The sequence below is a fragment of the Labrus bergylta genome, chromosome 21 (genome assembly GCF_963930695.1).
Source record: "Labrus bergylta chromosome 21, fLabBer1.1, whole genome shotgun sequence".
NCBI lineage: Eukaryota > Metazoa > Chordata > Actinopteri > Labriformes > Labridae > Labrus > Labrus bergylta.
The window spans coordinates 2,360,417-2,378,213 of record NC_089215.1 but is presented as its reverse complement, the minus strand read 5'-3'; the positions used below and the strand labels follow the sequence as shown (position 1 = coordinate 2,378,213).

Sequence of the window (17,797 nt, the reverse complement as noted above, 5' to 3'; positions counted from 1 at the left end):
TTTACTTTGAGATACATTTTCTTGTGAAACCTGGGAGAGCAAACATGGGTCGACATGCTGGGCGGCAGAGGCTCAGATGTAGAATCGGTCGTCTCTCAACAGGAAGGTCGAGGGTTCGATCCCCAGCTCCTGCAGCTACAGCTCCGATGTGTCCTTGAGCAAAGCACTTAACCCTGAGTTGCTCCTGCTGCTTCATCAGTGACTTATGAAACCAGGACTCCCCGCATACCGACCACACACGTTTAGATTCACAATCAAATCGACAAAGTTGATATTCAAATATTTATTTCCCCCTGATCATGACATATAAATACAGTTTCTATAATAAAGGAAACATTTTGGCCCAAAAAGAAAGTGAAGCCTCAAATATTACTGATAAATCCTCTTAGCCGAGAGGTCTCTGGTAACACTTCAGTTTATACTGCAGCACAGCTTTGACCTGAATGATTTATTCACTTCAAATACATTTGTTCAGACCTGTGCATGTGGAGTGATCCTCTCACTGTGTGTTTATCAAAAGTCTGTCACGTTAAGTCTCTGATTTAAAGACAGGGTTGTTCATCATTTCCTCCTGATCCACTTTTTTAAGATTTTTGGTGTAAATTGTCTTTAGGTCCTGACAGAAATGAATAACTCAAGTTCTCTGAAAAAGAAGAAACCCCATCATCTGTAGCAGTTTGTAAACCTGAAAAAACTTCCACCAATGTCTGCCATGAGGTACCAATCTGATGAACCAATCTGATGAACCAATCAGGCGCCTCCCTGTCTCCCTGCTCGCTCTCTACCCCTTGTATGCTCTAGCCCACACTCAAAACTTATACTGTGAGTTTTAGTTTTTCTAAAATGACCAACCCTGCCTTTAAATTGAAAGTCAAATCAGCGTCTTAACACTTGAGGTGCTGACTCCTCGTTCCCATGCGATGTGTTAAACTGCTGACAGGGTATCAAGTGTTTCATGTGATATTAAAATCTGGCTGTACAGAAACACCAGCTCTTTAAAAAAAGGCACTGTTCCTTTAAGGAGTGGAAAACATGCTAAACACACAAAAAAACACAAAACCTGCTCGTACATATTCATGAAACAACAACTAACAGTTTCAGTCTTTGATGATTTTTTAAAATGCACCGTTAATGATGTGAAACACAAACACTCAAAACCACGGTGCAACAGTTTAGTCGTGGTACGCGGTGTTAAATGCCTTCCCATTAAAGATTAAGAGGATTAAAGGACCTACTTTGAAGTTCACAAAGACGTTGTCAAACACTTCAAAACGAAAGCATTCTCTATCTCCTGCTCGGACTTCTTTTAAGGCCTTTCTGTAACTCTTAACTTTGAGCGTTGATGATGTGAAAGTAAGTCTGTTAATCGGTTCTGTGGTTGTTTTTCAAATGTCTCTTTTTGACCAAAAAGACCAAAACCAACAATGACCGCATCAACTCACACGCTGAATTATCTTCTGCCGCTGGTCGCTTGTTTGACTCCAATGTATCCTGTCTCTCTTCATGAAAAGGAAGAGACACTAAACTCTGATTTTGAGGGAAGGATCTAAAGTAAACTTTGCACGATGGGAAATAACGGCTGAAGCTCATTTTAAACATATTTTGGATATCATGCTGACACATTGTTGGTCTTGGTCTTTCGAGATTTAGCGCCAGCCTTATCCTTTTACTCTTGAGATGTATCACTGTAAAACTTTAAATAACAGCCCATCCAGATGTAAGGCCACGCCCCTTTACCAGCCTGGTGATGCTGCACATTTTGACATAAAAGGCGGGTCTGGATCGAATGTCTGAATTGAGTGTAGAATTAGTTTGAAGATCAAGTTAAGGAGGCCTTGTGAGACTCTCCAGTAGACGGGGGGGGGGGCTCCCCTAACCTTCAGCGAGCTGATCCTGCACTACCCACCACCCGACGTCCCTGTCGCCCAGCCTCCACCATCGGACTGTATCGTCCCCACAACCACCGCCGTCCTCGTTCATGCACGACCTGCTCTGACCTCCACCTCAGCGGCAAGTGTGGACAGGAACGAGAGGAACACAAAGGAGAAATCTAATCTTATCTCCTAATCTTCTTTTGTAACATAACAATGAGTAAGGTCCTTAACCTGCGTCTCGACCTCGAGATAACACTTGCTGTGAACTGGCGCTGTACAAATAATGATTTGCTGAAGGGCGGCAGGTTGACATCGATGGGCTGTCCTACAAAGCAAGATCAAATTAGTGATTCCTAATTAGATTTTTTTCTACAGTCCCCCAGTCTGTACTCAGTTAAATATACTTTCTGGTGTAGCTTTCCGTTAATTTCCTATGCACGAGTTTGATTAGAAAACGGGTCGTCTGGTCTTGACAGAAGGAAGAGTAAGATGATTATACACCTTTAAATCAACACTACAGGAAACACCTGACATGCACTCGGAGTGAATTTATCAAACACAGGATCCTGTGTGTCTCCTGGCTTGATAAAGTGAGATACCTCATGTGTGATGAGATGGATGGTGTTATGGATGAGATCAGCAGCATTTGACGATTAACAGTACAATCACACCGTAGCTGATAAGTGCACATCTGTTTTGGTTTTGGTATTTTAGGAGCAAAGTGTTTAACCTGGGTAGAGCAGAGCAAATGATTCACAGTGTTTGTTTGGTGTCTTTTATGGCGCAGCAGATGGTAGCGGTAAGGTCGCAGCAGGAGAGCAAACATCTGGGTGCGCCAAGCGAGCTGGCACACACACATTAGGAAATAATGTGCAGGACTGTTTGACCTGCAGTGTGTGTGTGTGTGTGTGTGTGTGTGTGTGTGTGTGTGTGTGTGTGTGTGTGTGTGTGTGTGTGTGTGTGTGTGTGTGTGTGTGTGTGTGTGTGTGTGTGTGTGTGTGTGTGTGTGTGTGTGTGTGTTTAGGATAAAACCCTGAAGTGTGAGCAGAGTTCAGACGCTGCTGATGTTGTCTGCCCCGTTAGCAGAGGCGTTGTCTTTGTCTCCCTCTGTGGGCACACTGCGGTACTGACAGTCAGGAGCGACGTCCACAGCAGGGGGTCTGGCCGGCTCGGGGAGCGCTGAGGGCTGAGTCTGCTTTGAAGACTTTCTGTCCTTTTTGTCCAGCCAGCAGAAAGACACCATGAGGAACACGGCGGCGGAGGCAACAACGGCACTGCAGGCGAAGAAGACTTGGAAGTAATGACCCGTTCTGTCGATCAGGACTCCTACGGCAACAAAGAAGTATCAAAGACAGCGGGTTATTGTCTAAGCATTTCAACATTAGAGTTTTCCACTCCATCCATACACAAAATAAAGTTTGCAAGTTAAAGTGAGCAACTTTCTCTACTGGTCTCTGTTTTAAAGTCGTAAATTATCATAAATAAAAAAAGGTCTTCTGCAGAAAACGACCACTTGGTATACAAAGTATTTTTCCTGTAGTGATGCCAGTTTCTTCTACAAGTAAGTGGATATATCCGACATCACAATCGCTCCAAAAGAGCTCCTGTTTGGGGTTTTTATTTCATCACATGGAGGAGCACACTCCCTGATTCTGTTGTGACTTGTGTCTGTGGTTGCATCACTGCAGGAGCAGGAACATAAACAGATGAAGCATACCTGTAACATGAGACCGTGGAGCCTCTGCCCTTTAAACACTCAGCTGAACACCACTCATCCAGAATGAAGCACAGAACTACAGGGCTGTAATTAATCTGGTACTGAGTTTAAATGTCACATTTCCTCCTCCTCTTCAACCAGTTAAGTCTCAGAGCTCAAAACATGTGTGTGAAGTTTCTTGTTCTAAATCCACTCTGATCCTGTATTTGATCATGTCTATAAACCCCTCTATTTCTATTTTCTATTTACTGCCCTTTGTGATGTCATGAAAGGAAACTCTCCAAACGGCCCGTTTGAGCACACATTTTCTGAAAAGTGGAGCAGGCAGAAGACGGAGAGGATGGACTTTTCTCAAAAAATGTGGGGATTTGTAGACAGACTAGAGACACATATTAGAGTTAGAGAAACATGGTAGTTGTGATTATGATAAATTTTGTGCTACACTAAAATATTGCTCGTCCCTTAATGGCATAAGAAAAATCTCTGAAGCAAATTTACTCTTCAAATTCTGCTTGGATGGGCTTGAAATGCATCACCAGAAAGCCTCAGCACAGGGCTGATTTTCTGAGAGCTTGTTGTTACAAAGACGTGACGTTTACTCGTATAATGCAGCAGTGATATTAATCCCAAAAACGCAGAGACTGTGTACTCAACTGTTAACACTTTTACTGGTGGTGTAGCATTTTCATATCCTACACCCCTGCAGACTTGTGTGTTTGTTGTCAGTTGAAGCAGCAGCAGTTTATTTACAGACACAGCTGTGTGGAGGAGGACCAAACCTTCTATTCCTGCATGTCTGCCATTCACATATCACAGGAGCAGAGATGTTCTGTATGCACATGTAGATGTAACGCGTGTGTATGTAATGTCTGCGTTATGTTCTGGCTGTGAAGGACAAATCAGGAGACAGTACTCGGGAGAGACTTAAAGAGACTATTTGTGCATCTGTGTCAGCCTGTGGACTTTTTTTGTGGCTTCTAAGCCGAGTGGAATCGGTGTGCAGGTGTCTCTTCTGCAATATTTAAAGTGAAATGAGATATTCAACAATGCAGCAGAGTCGTTCTCTTCCATCACTGTTTACCTACAGTGTGCCTAAAAGGACAAAATAGCATGTGATCAATGCGATTAAAATAAATGAATCTTTCGTTTAAGACCTTAATTCATTGTGATTAATGTGTTTATGCTGTAGTTGTTGTTTTTTAAGATTAATTTTCTGGCTTTCCATTTTTCTTATTAGAGACACAGGACAGTGGATAGAGTCAGAAAACGAGGAGAGAGAGAGCCGGGGAACGACATGCAGGCAAGTCGGATTTAAACCCGGGTTGCCAACTTTGTGGACTATAACCTCTGTACACGGGACACACAGACTGACCACTAGACCACCGGTGCCCCGCTTCTGTTTATTCATTCTACTCTGTAGAGGCAGCTGCAGTGGTCGTTTCTAGAGGGGGGCCCTAGGCAAAATGTTACTGTGGGCCCCTCCAACCACCATCGAGCTGTTTTCACTCCCAGACAGATAACTCCTCTTCATTTTCCTTCAGTGGGTTTCACAGGAATAATGCATGAGATGTTTAGCAGGACAACGAGTATGAGTACTGTCAGATGGGGGCCCCCTTAGGGAGGTTTCCTACTGCTGTGGTTTAAAGTTTGGAAGACCTTTGGGGACCCCAAGCAGTTGCCTGTTGACAAGCAGCGCCCCCTGGCAGCTGAATGTCTGCAGCACGTGGAGTCCAAGAGACATGTAGGGCATCATTCCCTTTAAAGGCTTTATATGTGATTTTTTGATCCAGCAGATGTCGCCCTTGAGCACCAGCATGAAACCAAAACAACTCGCGCTGCATTGTTGTGTTAGCATGCTAATGCTAGCGATCTTTATTATGCTGGTATCTTCACACTGCATGTAAATTTACCTGAAATGAGCGTGATCTAGAAACACAGTTAAGCAGTGAGTACAGTATGTTATTCTTCTTTTCTCTAGTCCCTCAATTAAACAACTTTTATACATGAGGGGAGGAGTCAGCCAGCCGTCCGGGCGATGTAAACAAAGTGAAGATAGGACTCTGAAAACTCTGAAAACATCACAGACAGTGGGACTCGGGTGTTACACCCATTGTAGACAGTCATGACTCACAGAGTTATTTTCAGAGGAGATACTTGATTTATATTTAAGTGTGAAAAATCACATAGAAAGACTTTAAGCACCAAACAGACGCGTCACAAGATATATGACATTTTTTTCCTCTTTAAATTTGAACCTGAAACTTTAAACTTTCTAAATTGTGTAAAAACCTGCTGAGAGAACACGTTCACATGTGTGCTGGTTACCTGCCAGTGGAGGCCCGATGAGCAGCGTGATGCTCTCCATGATGGCGAGCAGTCCCAGAGACGAGGGGAAGCGGCTCATCTCCACGATGTCCATGAGCACGGTGAACATCAGCGAGCCCACCACGCTCATGGACAGCCCGTAGATCACCACGTACACCAGCAGGACGTTGAAGCTGGGCCCGATGCAGGGGACGGCGTTACTAAACCCGTTGACCAGCAGGGCGGCGGCGAAAACGTAAATGTGCCGCCCTTTGAACCACGGCATGCTGAAGATGATGCCGAACGGCGGCCGCACCACGATGTTGACGATGCCCAGGATGGAGAGCAGCATGGCGGCGCGGCCCTGCTCCATGTCGTTGGCGGTGGCGTAGGGGACCAGGTAGATGAGCGGCACCACGAAGCCCAGCATCATCCACGTGATGCCAATGGCGAACACGCAGTAGCGCCGATTGTTGCAGAACTGATCGAACGCCATGTGTTTGCTGAGGGAAGCCACCACGTAGCTCCACATCGTCCTCGCCCACCCCACGTCCGTCCTCACGGGCGCCTCCTTGGGCGAAGGTGGTCCTTGGTTCATCAGGGGCTGACCCCGGCGCACGGGGGGCTCCAGGGGCCTCATCACGGCGCCGCACACGCAGCAGTTCAAAAGGACGGCGCCCAGGACCAGGAAGCTGCCCCTCCAGCCGAGCTCCTCGTGGAGGTAGTTGCCCAGGAAGGGCAGCGTGCACAGTCCCAGCGCCGTGCCTGTCGACGACATGGCGTTGGCGAACGCTCGGCGGCGCACAAAGTAGTGTCCGAGGATTGTCACGGCGGGCTGGAAGCTGAAGCAGAAACCAAGACCTGGAAGGTTGAAAGAAGACGCTCAGAGTGAGAATTCAACAAGGAAAAGCATTGAAGGTAGTTTTTTAAATTTTGTGCTTTTGGCGCTGGTGGCACAGTGGAGAGAGCGCGAAGGCTATAGTCCTCCAAGCGAGCGGCCCAGGTTCGAATCCCACCTGTGGCTCCTTTCCAGCATGTCATTCCCTACTCTCTCTCTCTCTGATTTCTGACTCTATCCACTGTCCTGTCTCTCTAAAGAAGGCACAAAAAGCCCAAAAATAAATCTTAAAAAAAACAAAAAAAAAAATAATAATTTTTAACAACGATCAACTGAAACAGCCTGTTTCCTGATTATAACTTTTCCTTTTTCTTGTGATTCCCATCTGAAAAAATAGGATTGGACAAGAAGGCTTTGCTCCTCAGGCCTCAAGCCCCCAAAAAATCTTTAAAAAAATAAATATATAAATATATATATATATACATATATTATTTGTGTCACATTTTAGAAACATTAGTTTATGTGTCATCAGCATATCGAGTGTTTGAGGTCATTTTTAATCCAGTGTTTCCAGTCTGGTCCTTCCTGACTCTTCAGCCGCCCCCTCATCCTTCATCAGTTGGTCTCCGCATGCTTGTTGCCGTGCAGGTAGTGTGTACTGATGTGTGTAACCACCACGCTCATCGGGTCACAGAAAAGGACAATAAATCAGTTTTGTGCTCGCTGACCTGTAATAACCCCGGCCGTGACGTACAGCTGCCCGATGGACTGGGTAAACGAACTGGCTGCCATTCCCAGCCCACTCAGGACTCCGCCCAGCATGACCGTCGCCCGGCAACCCAATCTCTCCACCAACACGCTGCAGAAGGGACCTGTGGACCAAATGTAATGCTCTTAGTTTTAATGCATACCGGAGCAGAGGCGGTGGTCGTTTTCTTCTTAATCCTGCCGCTGCAGTGTTTCACATAAGTAGTGTTAAGCTGTAATCTGCTCAGGCTAGAGTAAAGAAGAAACACATATTTGCTCTCCCACTTAGCGCTCACAGGGTGTAGATCTAAGGTGTAGCGCTAAGGTGTAGCTCTGTGTCGACACATATCGCAGATTTCTCACCATGACCACGAGTTTCAGGGTGAAATGACAGCTGCTAAACAAACTCTCTCCATTTTACTGCTGCTCGTAAATACTCTTTTGTCAGGAGAAGAAGTTTCACATGGTCTTAATACAGATGGATATATGTTGGTAAAAGGTCACCAACAGGGTAGGGAGATCAAACACATGCCTTTGTTGCTAAAGAAAGGATTTACACGGTGCTGATAAAACCTGGATCTACCTGAGCCCTTTGAGCCTCCTGTACATCACAGGGAACTGTAGTTAAAATGTGTTTTTGTTAATGAATTAACAAAGATATTAACCTGGAGACGTGTCTGTAACTGTTTTCTATAATCTGGCTCCTCACTTAGCGACCTGTGCGTCCGCTGCTACGCTCTGCTTCACGCTGGTTAAACAGTTTTCCCTCCTGATTTTATTTATTTATTTAACCAGGTTGGTCCCATTGAGATTAAAAACCTCTTTTTCAAAAGGAGACCTGGCTGAGACAGGCAGCAGCAAAAACACAAAGTTACAGACGGAAATACAAAGAGAGACACAGTACAATTTACAAAGCACAACATTTTGGATTCAAATAGAAACCATCTATCTGGGAATCAGTCGTGGAACAGATTTCAGGCTGATTAATGCTTCTTGGTAGAAATGTATGAAGTTGTTGAGCATGAATTATGATCTTTATTTATGTTTTTTCCTGCTCCAAACCGTTTGTCCAAAGAGGGATTAATAAAGCTCGCTCGGAGGTCGACAGAGTACATCACCGCCCTCTGGACGAGCAGCTCTAACCAACGTGCTGCTTAATAACACTAATCCTGAGATTCTCGTCACATTTCTGTCAGATCAGGGACTTTCTAGGTTCAAAGCATTCCTGTCTTCAAAACCCATGAGACTGGTTTGTCAGGAAGGGGAGGGAGGAAGGTGGGACGTTAAAAATTCCTCTGTGATGGCACCGAGCAGCACTGACCGTCCAGGAAGGGATGACGGCGCTCGGACAAAATTAATCTCAAACTGTAACATTTGAGGACACCAAACTTCTTTCTCTCTTTTTTTTAAAAACAAATGTGAAGGAGAGAGGGCAATGATGTGGATCGGTGGATGTGACAGATGTGGCTGATAAGGGAGAGAGGAGTGATTGATGGGGTGAAGAGGAGGCGGCAAAATGTTCAAACTAATCTCAACTCGAACATTGAGTCCTTTTCATGCAGCCTCTTTGTGCAACAACAAGCTTCACTTTCAGGAGATTTTACACTTCCAGTACAGACAGTGGAAAAAAAGTCTCCTGGACCGAGATTGGAGGGACAAAGTAACCATATTCCTGCAGGTTTGTGACGCTCAGAGTGAGAGATCCTGTCAATCCTGCGTCTCTGTTTGATCAGTTTGAAACGGACACTTTATCTCAAACCGGCTCCGAATGAAAAGTTTAAAAAACAACGACCTTCTGCCTTCAAACAGACGGAAAATAAAGTTACAGATTTAAAAAAAAAAGTGCATGTTTTGCTCCTGTTTGATTTAGGAGTTTACGACATTCATCCTTGACTCTTTAAACAACTTCCCTGTTTCATTCACGTGAAATAATTGCTCACTGAAGGAGGAAGTTGACGTTGCTGCGTGGGCAGATAGCAGCGGTGTGCACCACGATGACGTCCGGATATGAGACAAAGCTCCATGGAAGGATGAGCTTCTCTTCACTTCTGCTTTTTTTATTTTAAAGACTGGAATCATCTCCAGACTACTCTGAGACTGAAGAAGAAGATATTCATTTTACACTCTGTTGTTGAACATGCTACACACACACACAGAGGCTGAAACACACACACATGCACAAACAGGATCCTGTGGAGCTACCAGATCAATTTCCAGACATGAACCGTATCAGGATTTGAACCGGCAACCCTTTGATTCCTAACCAGAGTCCCTGCAGACTGAGCAACTGTCGCCCCTTTGCACAGCCTTCCACACTTTCTCTCATGAAGTAAAAAAAAAAAAAGGATTTTAAGGAACCAGTCTCATCTGCATTCATTTGTCATCTCGACAACTTTTCTGCAGCTCAGGGAAACATGAACATCATGATTCAGTAACCACTAGTATTTTGCTGATGATGGTCTGCCTTATCTGTACATTTTTGCAGAACCCTGAAACTGCTGACTAGGACTCTGACTCTTCTGGTGTCTCACGATTTGATTTAGAATCTAGTTTTGATTCAAAACGATTCTGGATTCATGATGCAAGTCTTTTTATTTTTGAACGAGTCCATACTTCAGGATCTCCTCCAGTCATCTGTGAGACTGGCTGAACTTCTTGCTGCTCCAGATTTTTGGAAGTTATGAATCTATTTGAAATCTCAAAAGATAAGAATCTCAATTTTTACTTAAAAATTGATTAAAACAAGTTCACAGCTCGCACTTTAAAAAATTCAAGTTAATCCTTGCAAGGTAATGAAGTTTGCTTTGTCACATTTTATTGATATAAATAAAAGCAAAGATTGTTTTTTGTAATTTCTTTGTCATTTATAGAAGAAAAAAATCGATTAAAGTCGTAAATAGTTTACTTTTGCAATATGGCAGAAGTAATGAGTACAAGGCAAACTTCCCCTAAGGGACAATACTGTATCTAATTAAATCTAATAGTACACAGGCTGTGGCTCAGTGGTTCAGTTAGTCGTCTCTCAACTGGAAGGTCAGGGGTTCGATCCCCAGCTCGTGCAGCCACATGTCTGATGTGTCCTCGGGCAAGACACTTAACCCCATGTTGCTCCTGCTGCTTTGTCAGCGGTGTATGAATGTGTATGAATAGATAAGTTACTCCTGATGGATTCTTCACTCTGCAGCCTCTACCATCAGTGTGTGAATGTGTAGGTGTGACCTGCGGTGTAAAAGCACTTTGAGTAGTCAGAAGACTAGAAAAGTCCATTTACGGTTTTTAATCAATTATTATTTAGAAGTATTTCCTAGCATACTGGAGTCCCTCTGTGATTCAGTTTCTCAGGGATGAATGTTTCTTTGAATCAACACCGACAAGTCACTCTCCTGTTTCACGTTTCCCGCTGAACAACAGCAGCAGGCAGGAACTTAAATTACACCGAGGCTCGGAGGCTCTAAAGGGTCAACGGGAACGTGACACCTCCAACAGATTTGCAAGTCGTGGTGATGAAATAACAGAAGACGAGATGATGATAAAAGTCTGCGAAACTTTAAAAGTTCTGGTTAACTATAAGATGAACCATTCTCTAAATAAATAAATGCTGACTTTACCTCCTGCGTGCAGCACCGACGTCATGATGGAGGGCACCCAGGACGTCTCACTGTTGGAGGCGTGGAACTCGTTCTGCAGGTCCGTGTAGAAGATCCCCACGCAGGACGGGAACGCCAGGGTCAGAGCCAGGACCAAGATGGTGGCGACCAGCACCACCCACCCCCATCCTCCGTCTGGAGCTGTGACCACCCCGGGTCCAGCTGCTGAGCGTCTGCGTTCACCTGCCACATGCCCCGCCTCCTCGGACTCACAGTCCTGATGATCTTTGTCCTGCTCCACCCCGTTGGCCTGCCGCAGGACTCCGGAGGCCTCGGCGTGGAGGCAGCGATCACTCGTCCCCCTGATTCCATTTCTGTGAGTCATTGTCGGCTCCACAGTTCGGGCGAGGCTTCTGTGTTAGCTCTGCAGGTTGTGGAGTCGCTCCTGCCGTCCATGTCACTGTGGCTGCAGCGACCTGAGGGACACCAAAACAAAAACAAGACATCCGGTTTTTAAATCACATGAAGTGGATAAGAAGTTAAAGGTCTGCCACTTTGATCAGGACATAAATCCCTTAAAGTTAAAGAGGACATTTTATCCCCCTCCTCCACCTTTTCAAACAGTCCCCCTGTGGTCTAAATGAAACATCTGTGCTGTGCTTTGGTCAAAATCTAACATGAATCAAGCACCAGAGGAGGTTTGTGACCCTGTATAAACCAGCTCTCTCAGAACGCTCCGTTTTGGTGTGTGTGTCTCTTTAAATGTAATGACCCCCCCCTGAGTTTTCCTGGTAGACATCACTCCTCTGTAGAGAGAATAAAAATGGCGGACCTGCTCAAAAATTTTGTTCTAGGCTGGGGGTGGAGTCCATTGGTGGAGATACCAGGGGAGGGGAGGGGATTTATTTTTATCAGAACCCCACTGTGACATCACAAGGAGAGCACATTTAAAACGGAGCATTTTTCTCTGTGTTGTAAGACTTATGCAGACCACAAACAAAGGACTGGATGGGTTTATTTCACATGTTGTGGGTCAGTAGACTCTCAGGTTACCAAAATATATGTTCAGAAACACTGTAGAAGAGGATTTTTCATAATATGTTCCCTTTAAAAAAAGTCAGAGTGTAGCTCCGCCCCACTGACGACCTCGGAGGTGCAGACCTGTGCTGGACGTCCTCCATTGTTGCCCTTTGTTTACTTCACTTCAGACTGTAATTGTTTGGCTCTATCTTTGTCTAAAATGGGGCGCTGGTTTAGCTCAGATGGTAAAGCGGGTACATCCCCTCGACATATCGGCCGCAGGTTCGACTCCCGGCCTCAGCCCTTTGATGCATAACTACCCCGATTTCTCTGAGAGTGAGTCTGACTTGTATATATCCCCCCTGTGTTTCCACCAGCCCTCTGCCAGACTGTCACTCTCTCCTCGGTGTGTTCATGCGTTCCAGCTTTGTTTTCTTTGGGTTTGCTCCCCCCGGTTTTGAACTTCATTGAATTTTTGGATTTTGTGGATTTGCCCTTGTTGGATATTTTTTGTGCCCTTGCTGACTGCCTCTCTGTGTATGACCTACTAACTTTTTTAAACTACTTTTCTTTTTTTTTTTGTGTCCTGGACCTTTTTCGCATCCGAGTGTGCTTTTGAATTGTCACAACAAAAAAGAACAATAAGTGAAGTAACCAAAGTGAGCTAAGTAGAAAAATGGACGACTATACTAAGCCAACACAGACATTTGATTTATTGTTTTTAACATCGAGATATTGATGACAGTAGCTTTATAGCAGTTTTTAAAAGGAGTCCTTTAGCAACATCGGAGCTTTGGAGCCCGACTATAAAACGACCTGAGGTCTCCAGCGTGTCTCCATGCTGACTCTGGGAAAACCAGCAGCTGGTCAGCAAACCTCAGACTATCTACAGGAGTGTATGCTTAAAGACTGAATCAACAGTAAACAGGACAATGAAGTCCTGCTCTTTAAAACTAAATAAAATGTACAAAAAACCAACTCACAGAATTCAACAAAATATATTCCACAATCCTCACCACCATTTTGATGGCAGTGAGTTGATGCCACAGCAGAACCAGGCAGGTAAACGAGGAGGAGAGAGGAAATCAACGATTTTAATATAATTTACAAACAGTCTACAGGTATTTGGCAATCATCGTGTTAGCACCCATACAAAATGAAAAACAAAAACAAACAACCGTCACCATGTGTACAACCTATCCCACCAGTTTTATTTTACATCATGTTGTTACTATACTGTCCTCCATGTTTTTCTTCGTCCTGTTTGCTCATTTACTTATTCTGTACCCTTTTTTTAATTCATTCATTTTATTTACTGACCCTTTTTCCTTTTGTTTTGTATGTTTGTTTGTTTGTTTTTGTCTAAATCTGCTTGCAAAACTGTATCGTACCACAGTTCCCCCTCTTGTTTGTATCTCTTTTTTCTTATTGTGTGAGTGTGTGTATGCACGTTTTGGTGAATAAAAGTTTAAAAACAAACAAACAAAAAAAATGTACAAGTTTGACCGCAGTGAGCTAATTTCCGGTCACTCCAAGTTACAGTAATCCAAACTAAATGCATCCTAAGCTGGAAGGAAAGACCTCAATTGGCTCCGGCTCTTGAGCTGGCAGATGGTGGACTTTGTTATGTGACCAACATGTTTAGAGAAACTTCATTCAAAGTCAAGTACGATCATATAAGACCACCCGTCCCCTGTAAAGACAGAATACTGGTCCCTGCAGCAGCAGCAGCTCGTCTCCTGCAGGAGCCTCAGACCATCGCTTTACCTTTTTTTTAACCAGAAAACTTAAGAATGAATATTAATGCTTCAAAGTCAGCGGGGTCAGACTGCGTAATGAGTTAACAAAGGAGAGGTCTGATGGGTGTACGGACAAATACTGTAAGCCTGTGTGGGTGGAAAGTTAATCTTGCCAGCATGAAACCAACACGCTCCTGTGAAAATCCGTGAATGAAAAAGCTCTCTGTGCAAAAAACCTCCAATGGAGTTTTTTGCCACGAGAGGCTCCGGGTCACATTTCTAGATGTACCAAGCTGCTGCTGAGAAGAGAAACATTTTATGAGATTATGATCCTGAAAACACAAAGTATCACGGCCTTCTCGAGGGCGGGACGGTCGGGATGCAAAGCGCCAAACTCACATGCAAAATCTAAACTTTTGAACCCTGAAGACAACGTGCTCAGGCAGACAGACAGAAAGCTTTGGACTACTTCTGGTTAACAACACATTATAACACAATATAAATCAATAGTGTTGAATGTTCTGAGAAACCTTTTAAAATTTGTTAAATATGATCAAAAAGCGGCAGACACATTTACACCACTTCAGGCCGCTTATGAACTGGACTTGTTTTTCAGCTGAGACAAGGAACTCAGTATTCATCGGTTGAATTCAAAATAATGTCGCTTTAAAAATCATTCATTCTAAAATCGTAACCTGATCCCGTTATCCTGATACGTATCGTACCGCATCACACTGCATTGTGTCGTATTTTACAGTATCTTACCGTAATGTATCGTATTTTACAGTACTTTATCGTTTTATCGTTATATTTAAACTAATTTACATAGTGGTAAACGTCATGGTTGTTTTGTTTCTATCTTCCATTTTGGACAGAGAAGCTAGCTCTTCCCATCTGTTTCGAGTCTTTGTGCTAAGCAAAGCTAATAACTTCCTGCCTCCAGCTTCACGCTCACCGTACATGAACTTGTCATCAATCTTCTCTTTTAACTTTTAGAATGAAAGCAAACGTGCATATTTGTTTTTCGATTGCCAAACTTTCCATGAAGAAAGGAAGTCTTCATTTTTTTGGTGTATCACACAGATTATTTTTTCACCTTCAAGAGGGTCATTAAAGGCTTTATATGTGATTTTTTGATCCAGCAGATGTCGCCCTTGAGCACCAGCATGAAACCAAAACAACTCGCGCTGCATTGTTGTGTTAGCATGCTAATGCTAGTGATCTTTATTATGCTGGTATCTTCACACTGCATGTAAATTTACCTGAAATGAGCGTGATCTAGAAACACAGTTAAGCAGTGAGTACAGTATGTTATTCTTCTTTTCTCTAGTCCCTCAATTAAACATCTTTTATACTCGAGGGGAGGAGTCAGCCGGCCGTCCTGGCGATGTAAACAAAGTGAAGATAGGACTCTGAAAACTCTGAAAACATCACAGACAGTGGGACTCGGGTGTTACACCCATTGTAGACAGTCATGACTCACAGAGTTATTTTTAGAGGATATTCTTGATTTGTACATTTAAGTGTGAAAAATCACATATAAAGACTTTAAGGTCTCTGGAAATACTTTGATAAACAATGTTAAGAGTAGGTTAACCCGATCAGATCAGGTGCTATGTTTTATTTTTAAAATAGCATTCGGCTCAAATGTAATTGCGACACAAGAGTGCACAAAACCATGCAAAAAAAAAAGCAGTCAAGGGACAAAACAGTGTGCAAAAGAAAGTGAGCAGAGTGGTGTGGTGTTTTATTCCTGTAACTATCCTGAGTGTGTGACGGATCAGTGAGGGGGGGGGGGGGCTCTCATATCTCTGCAATCTGAGCCATGACATCCTGTTTTTCTCTTTTACCTCCTGCAGCAGCAAAGCTTTCTCTTCCACATTAAAAATAAAAATAAATGAACGTTTCCTTGAAGGCTTAAAAACAGGAAGTACAATCTGTGAATGTCTTCATTGGAAAAATGAAAGGGATGCTGAGCAGCTGCTTGTGGGACAGGCCCATGAAGGGATGAGACATCTTGACATGATCACACATAGTGGTATCAGCTCAGCTTTATCACATTTAAATACTGAATCTCTCTCCACATTTACAGCTGTTTTTGCCAGCTGACCCACGTGGCATCTCGTATATATTACGGTTTGTTTGCGTCTGAAAGCCCCCCCCCCATCCAAAACAAAATACAGATTTATACTCCAAACACCATCACACCGCTTTTAGATCTGATTAGACCTTCCCTTTCGTGGCTTTAAAATATAAACATCGCTTCAAAAAAAGGCGAAACATTTCCATATTCGTGTCAATCAGTGTTCTTTCCCCCCTGACATATAAACACTGGACATCACTCACTCCGCACTTTCGGAGCAACGAGGAAGCGATTTGAGCTGAAATTCAGAACAGTGTGTAACGTTTATGTTTTTAGTTCTGATTAAAATCAATAAAAATTACCTTTCTTTAGCGTTTTGGTAGTGGTCTCAGCCCCCGTTTCCCCCACGCTGCACAGGCGCGGTCGCTCCTTGTTGACAGCCGAGCAGCAGCGGCTTCAGTCCGGGTAGAGCTCTCTCTCTCTTTCTGCTGCTGCTGCTCGTCACGGAGCTCCAGCAGCCTCTGCCCGCCCCTCCTGCCGGGGGGGAGGAGGAGACTGATATGGCCGCCTGTGAGGGTCGGGGGTGCAGAGGCTGTGCAAAGGCTGTGCAGAGGCTGTGCAGGCCCCAGTCCAAGCAGAGAAGCCCTGCAAGGCCCAGGACATGTAGCTATAGAGAGCCGTAATGGAGGACACAAACTGACAGGGTGGTACAATGTGGGCCTGTATGAAAGGAGATGGTCACATGAAAGTATAGCTTTCTCAACCTTGGGGTCCCGACCCCATGTGAGGTCGCATAGAATTCAAATGGGGTCGCCTGGAATTTGTATTTATTGATCATTACATTATAGGCAATGCCACAGAAAGTATATTTTTTTAACAATAACTGCACTTGTTAGTTTTTATGCAAAAGGACTAAACTTGCATTTAGAGCAAAAAACAGTTGTCGCTTCACAGAGAGAAGGTTCCTGGTTCGAATCCCCGTCTGACCTGGGAGCCTGTTCTGGGGTGCTGGTGGCGCAGTGGTTAGTGCATGTTCCACATATGGAGGCTATAGTCCACCAAGTGGGCGGCCCAGGTTCAAATCTAAGCTGTGGCTCCTTTCAATGTCATTACCTACTCTCTCTGGTGTATAAATATTGTTGCAGCCAGCGACAAATGAGTGGAAGAGATACTCCAAAAAAAAATCGCTTTAAATTTATTTACAACCACATTAATTTTGCGTTCAGTGAGGAGGTGGGATCTGCTCTTATGGACTGGAGAACACCAGGCCCAGGTGTTTTTAATCCAGGAGGACCCAGCCGCACACACTGACACCTGAAACACACACAAGGGTCCGGCAGGGTCGTCCAATATATCCACATACAAACTTCCACTACCTTAATCTGTACACTCTGATGTTGATACTAAACACATTCTTCCTTCTAAGACTCTGACTCCAGGACTTCTAACAGACATTCACCTTCATTTAAAGAGAACATTTACAACTCAAGGAAGTGTTGTTTCTGCTGACCTCCAGTGGTGAAACATCTCACCTTGCTGCAGGGACCTGCAGGGACCTGCAGGTGAACACAAGGACAAGCTGAAATCACTACTCAGGGGCCACTTTTTGCAAACTGCAAAATTTGACATATAACACACATTAATCACAAGTTTTTATTCTCAATTCTATGTAGGAAAATGAGTTTTTTTATTTGCTGCTTTATAAATTGAGATAATCTATGATAAAAAATCATGTTACATGGATTTTCTTTTGTATAAAACTCTTAATCTCAAATAAAAGCTTCAGAAAACAGTATGCCTTTATCACAATGTTTTTCATCACGTGTTCAAACCGAACACATTGCATGTGAATGTATTCATTGTGAAAGCGTCTCACGTGATACGTTCT

At 43.9% G+C, this 17,797-nt stretch overlaps 2 protein-coding genes across 3 annotated transcripts in view; one reads left to right on the top strand and one right to left on the bottom strand.

The window, feature by feature from the left end:
- The window catches only part of chad (chondroadherin), a 228,688-nt gene that overhangs the window by 32,075 nt on the left and 178,816 nt on the right, over nt 1–17,797 (top strand). The gene's annotated exons all lie outside the window — the stretch shown is intronic.
- On the bottom strand, nt 269–16,507 carry slc16a5a (solute carrier family 16 member 5a). Its single transcript, XM_020657854.3, has 5 exons — nt 16,272–16,507; nt 11,089–11,543; nt 7,462–7,605; nt 5,917–6,756; nt 269–3,200 (listed from the first exon to the last, which is right to left on the bottom strand). The coding sequence occupies exons 2-5, from the start codon at nt 11,450–11,452 to the stop codon at nt 2,926–2,928; spliced, it is 1,623 nt and encodes a 540-aa protein (XP_020513510.2). The 5' UTR covers nt 11,453–11,543; nt 16,272–16,507; the 3' UTR covers nt 269–2,925.

Excerpts from the sequence above, each read along its gene's own strand:
- slc16a5a (XM_020657854.3), bottom strand. The coding sequence starts at position 11,452 with ATGACTCACAGAAATGGAATCAGGGGGACGAGTGATCGCTGCCTCCAC. Across the intron at positions 6,757-7,461 it reads CACGGCCGGGGTTATTACAG|GTCTTGGTTTCTGCTTCAGC; the intron begins GTCAGCGAGCAC and ends TCAACCTTCCAG. Across the intron at positions 3,201-5,916 it reads CATCGGGCCTCCACTGGCAG|GAGTCCTGATCGACAGAACG; the intron begins GTAACCAGCACA and ends TTGTTGCCGTAG.